Source organism: Pholcus phalangioides, unplaced genomic scaffold, assembly GCF_987345545.1.
Source record: "Pholcus phalangioides strain wild (caught in Gottingen) unplaced genomic scaffold, Ppha-v1.0 ptg000012l_1, whole genome shotgun sequence".
Taxonomy (NCBI): Eukaryota; Metazoa; Arthropoda; class Arachnida; order Araneae; family Pholcidae; genus Pholcus; species Pholcus phalangioides.
The window spans coordinates 5,608,808-5,614,091 of NW_028301605.1; the positions used below are offsets into that span (position 1 = coordinate 5,608,808).

General features: G+C 39.6%; 1 protein-coding gene across 1 annotated transcript; it reads left to right on the forward strand.

The window, feature by feature from the left end:
• Positions 1–283: 283 nt before the first annotated feature.
• LOC149079216 (AP-2 complex subunit sigma) lies at positions 284–1,258 on the forward strand. Its single transcript, XM_089240112.1, has one exon. The coding sequence runs from the start codon at positions 407–409 to the stop codon at positions 833–835; it is 429 nt and encodes a 142-aa protein (XP_089096238.1). The 5' UTR covers positions 284–406; the 3' UTR covers positions 836–1,258.
• The last annotated feature ends 4,026 nt before the right edge of the window (positions 1,259–5,284 follow it).

The window sequence follows — 5,284 nt, forward strand, 5'->3', positions numbered from 1 at the left end:
ATCCACTGCAATTTGCAGTAATGCATCATTTCCCGCCATTGTGATTTTCGCGTAATTTCAGCAATATTTGGCAACTTTGTTTGATTTTGGCGTCGTGTTTGGCGATAATTGGCGATGTCCCTATTTTCCCGTATTTGGAATCCCAATGTCCCGTATTTTTCTCGAGGAAATATGGTCAGCCTAGTCATTCATGTCGAATAATTATTTCATTTCCGAATGAAAACGTATGCATTCATCAAGTAAGGCCGATTCTCTAGTTCTACTGGATCAAGTTCAAGCTTTTAAAAAAGACGATCACAGCCGTCTCTTTCAGATCAAAGTAGGCGTTGTAAATAAGAGGCAGTGAAACTCCGGAATTCGCTTCCGAGCAAATTAACCTTACGTTCGAGCTCGTGAGCAATAAAAAATGATTCGTTTCATCTTGATCCAGAACCGCGCAGGCAAGACCCGACTGGCGAAGTGGTACATGAATTTCGACGACGACGAGAAGCAGAAGTTGATCGAGGAGGTTCACGCCGTGGTGACCGTCAGGGACGCCAAACACACGAACTTCGTCGAGTTCAGGAACTTCAAGATCATCTACCGGCGTTACGCGGGCCTCTACTTCTGCATATGCGTCGACGTCGGTGACAACAACCTCGCCTACCTGGAGGCCATACACAACTTCGTCGAGGTGCTCAACGAGTACTTCCACAACGTGTGCGAACTCGACCTCGTCTTCAACTTCTACAAGGTCTACAGCGTCGTCGACGAGATGTTCCTGGCCGGCGAGATCCGAGAGACCAGCCAGACCAAAGTGCTCAAACAGCTGTTGGTCTACAACTCGCTGGAGTGAACTAACTACATTTGAAATTGTCTCAGTTCTTCCTGTGTTTATGTGTTTGAATATATATCATTCCGTTGCTTTATAAATATGCCAGTTGACTTTTTACGTGAATCTCGCTGTTAGGAGTTTCATAATTGTATGTGTTGTAACAACCATGCGTTCTCGACTAATGTTTCGAAACAAATGTTTATTCAATGAATCCCTGTGAACACGTTGAATTGGACTAATGAGTTCAAAGTTATGCATCAGCAATATTTCCTCCCTCCGATATTGTGTACTGATACAATCAGGGAAATGTTCCAATATGTGTGAGGTACTTGTAAAAATGTTTCTTTGTGCATCGTTTGTGAAGTTTATCACATTTCTATGATGTTTTTTTTTTATTTCCAAAGTTAATAAATCTGACCGATAGATGGTGCTGTTTTCATGGGAGATTACTGTCAGATGTGCATTCTGATTTAATTTTATTGACTGCTCTTATTTGCCACCCTGTCCTATAACACGCCTGTGTCTCTGACAGGCGTGGATCCAGGATGATGTGACAAGGCAGGGCAAATTGTGTAAATTTGTCCTGTATTTTATGGGATGGATAAATTTTCTCGTATTATTCCCGTCTTTAAAGGAGTGGTAGTTCCTATTTTCTCCCCCACCCCTGAGTGAAGGCAAACATCTTCAGCTGCGAACGGAGCACAGCCAGATAACCAGCTGTGAATAGAGTAGAGACTGGCATATTCAATTGCGAATGAAGCCAAGGCAGATATCTTCAGTTGCAAATAGAGTGGCAGCTGGCATCTTTAGTTCCAAATGAAGCAGAGGCAGATATATCAGATCTATGCAGATATATATCCTTCTCAGATGCATCCAGGGTGATCCATCTGAGAAGGGACTTATTGTGTAGGTGGATTGGCTCATCCCGTATTTCATGGGGGGACACAAATTTTTCCCATAGTCTCCTCCATTGTTCGAGAACATCTTCACTGTTGATAGCTGCTATAAATGAGGTCTGTGAAAGACATAAAAATTCGTAGGGGTCAATACATGGCATACACTAAGAGCCCACAACTAAAATTTTGAAAACTCTATTAAATTTCCTGCATCTCAATAGTCAAGTTGCATATTTAACATTGGTTTTCGGCTTGTGAGAGGGGTGATTTTCCTCCCAACTTGGATCATAGGCGGAGATAGACTTGGAAGTCTGGGGGGGGGGGGGCACGATGATAATGTCAATTCATCTATACATATATGCATATGCATTAGATCAGTCGACTTCATCCAACCCCCCCCCCCATCTCCACCCATGACTTGGATCTAGGTTTGTATCTGGGACACTTACACCTATTCACTAATTTAATGAGAGAACTTGAAGAGGCTGCCTGATAATTAATACTAGGAGTTCGAAAAATTTCTCTTTTTTTGAAATTTTTAATTTCTTAATGCTCAAATTACTCAAGTTCTACTGAATATGGCCTCTGAAATTCAAGAATAAACTTAAAATAATATTAACCACTTTACGATTCAGGACGTAATATTGCATCCAAATGCCAGTGGGATAAATTCAAATAAGTTCTCCCGTTTTCTTTCCCACCACCACCATGAAGCTTTGTTGCAGCCTTACAGAAAAAAATTATTTTTACCTCCGTGATGTATCCTACTATATATATATCTAAGAGCGAAGGAGAACAGGTAAGTGAGGATGAAAAGGGAAATCTACTCTATTATGTGTAACACAGATAAGAGATGATTTTCTAACATTTGGGGAAAAAAGATGCATTGATTAGCTCTTCACTTATAGATTCCAGCCGCAACAACTATAAATTAATATTTCTTTGACACTTGATTGAATTTTTTTTGACATTTTTCCCGAGTCGTGTGTTCACAACAGTATCAAATCTAAGCACAACGTGCTAATAAGATGCGGTATTAATGTAAACAAACTATGAAATAGTTTAAGTAAAAATAATGGTATTTTTTTCACAACTGAGACGGAAAACAAGTACAATCGCTGATTGAAAAAAAAACTTCAAAATGCAAAATTTGTATGCAAGCAGAAGTTAGAAAATGAGGCGTCAAAATATTGGTGATTCTCATATTTTTTCAGGAATTTTTTATTTTAATTTTCCCCGAATAATCAGTCAACATGTTGTAATTTTTTTTCCATCTCGCACCCCAAAAATGCTCTCCTGCACTGCAGTGGTTGGGAACCACTGATCTAATAAATCAATCGCCAACCATACACCTTTGATGTTGGGTGGTTGCCCTTCCATGTCAAAAAGGCATAATAAATAAGTTAAAAGCATACAAATTTATTGCAAAGAAAGTCGAAATTTTTTTTTATATAGAAGTTAAAGAAAAAGGGTCCAAAAAAAAAAAGAAATAGTTTCGAGGCCTGTAGTCTTACCACGACCACCTAGATAACCATGTATAATCTAGGGGAATCGTGGTCTGACTCAAGTGTGTAGGTCTTTAAAAGGCTTATAAAAGTCTTTCTCGGGCAAAGAAAGCATAGGAGGCCCTCATCCCACTATGTCAGGGGGTTCTCAAACTATGCGTTGCGATGCCTCCAAATTTTTTTTTAGGAGTAACCACGGAGTGGTGACCCTGACAAACATTTTTCGCAGAGATTCTTCGCTATACACTCTAGGGCAGTGGTTCTCAACCTTTTTTGACCCGCGGCAGGCCCGTCATTTAGGCTTTTGAAAATACACTAAAAATGATATATACATATACACAAATATATATATACATACATTGAGTACATGTGCTTTGCCCCACGGAGCCCTTTCTTCTGGTATATAATTTCTATGGTGGATCCCCCCCGTAGGCCTATTTTTACTTATATTCATCAAAGTTACTGATTTATTTTAATTATTCAGAAATATTAATAATTATTTTTTTCAAATTTACTGTTTTTTTATTTTTCCTCGAGTGGAAGGGCTCCGCGGAGCACCCGGTTGAGAACCGCTGCTCTAGAGAGGCGTGGATAAGCGTTAAATACGGAAAGGGGCTGAAAAAAGTTTGAGAAACCCCTGCACTGTTTAGTTCTAGAATGTTTAGTCAGTCACACTCGAATACAATAAAACCCATCATCAGAGAGGACAGCCCCATCTTTTGCGGACAAATTTTTTTGTCCTACCGGCAGGGGCGTAGCCAGAAATTTCGTTCGGGGGGGGGGGGAAACCAAAGTGACACTACAATGGATTTGGCCATCTTTTTCCCTTTTTTCGGTCATTTTCTCACATTTCGGAGGGGGGGGGGACCAGACCCCCAAGTCCCCCCCCCCTCGCTCGCTACGCCCTAGCCTGCCGGTGTAGTATTTCGTTTGTCCGCAAAAGAGAGGTTTTACTAGGGTGACCATACGTCCCGTATTTCCCGGGACAGTTCCGGTATTTTCTGTTTTTTTGGCTGTCCCGACTTTTTAGCAAAAGTGTCCCGGTTTTTCCCGTATTTTGCACGAAGTCTACTTGAATTTTTATTCTTTGTTGAAGTCAAAGATTGAAATTATTTTCAACTTATAAATAATATTATGATAACTACAACTATAAATGAGTATATGAATCCTCCCATATTTGTCGATGTGAAAATTTTTTTTCGTGGAATTCATTTTAATCCACTGCAATTAGCAGTAATGCTGCATTTCCCGCCATTGTGATTTTTCCATTATTTCAACAATATTTGGCGACTTTGTTCGGTTTTGGCAGCATTTTTGGCAATAATTGGCGATGTCCCGTATTTTCCCGTGTTTGGAATCCCAATGTCCCGTATTTCTGTCGAGGAAATATGGTCAGCCTAGGTTTTACTGTATATGCTGTTTGAAGTCAAATGTTAATTTTCCAAATTATGGTGTCCCTACACCAATTTCTTTTTACTCAGTTCTTGAATATTAATTTATCGTCTGAACATTGGGACCTTTGGTGACATCTATCGACAGACTGAAAACATCTTCGGAAAAATGAAACCGATTATAGAGCAGCTGCTGCCATCTGATAACTATAAAAAACTAAGAAAAAAAATTCGCATATAGTACTATCCTTGAACACTAGATGGTAGTGATGAATGAAATATTTTTTCACACTATGAAATCATATAGGTTAAGGCAGCACACCTTTCGGGAGAAACTACAGTAAGCTAAGGCCGGCCATATTTACACCACAAACGGATAAAATTAAATGCTTTAATTTATATACGTTTGTGGCCAATGGTGAAAATATCCTGTCATGAATGTGCTGCCATCTGCTGTGTAAAAACAGTACTAGTTGATAGTTTTCCGTTTGTTTTTAAGCAATAGATGACAGCATTGCTTCCATCTTTGTGATTCATTGATGAAGTTCTCGAATTTCTGGATGGATGACAGTAAGAAGCTAAAATATTTCGATTTCATTAGTACTAGGGTTACTAGATCCGAAGACTGAGAAAGGGTAACGTCTGCGCACGCACCTTTTCAGTGACGTCAGTTATCCA

Bases quoted from the DNA above. Each gene is read 5' to 3' on its own strand.
- LOC149079216 (XM_089240112.1), top strand. From the start codon at position 407: ATGATTCGTTTCATCTTGATCCAGAACCGCGCAGGCAAGACCCGACTG.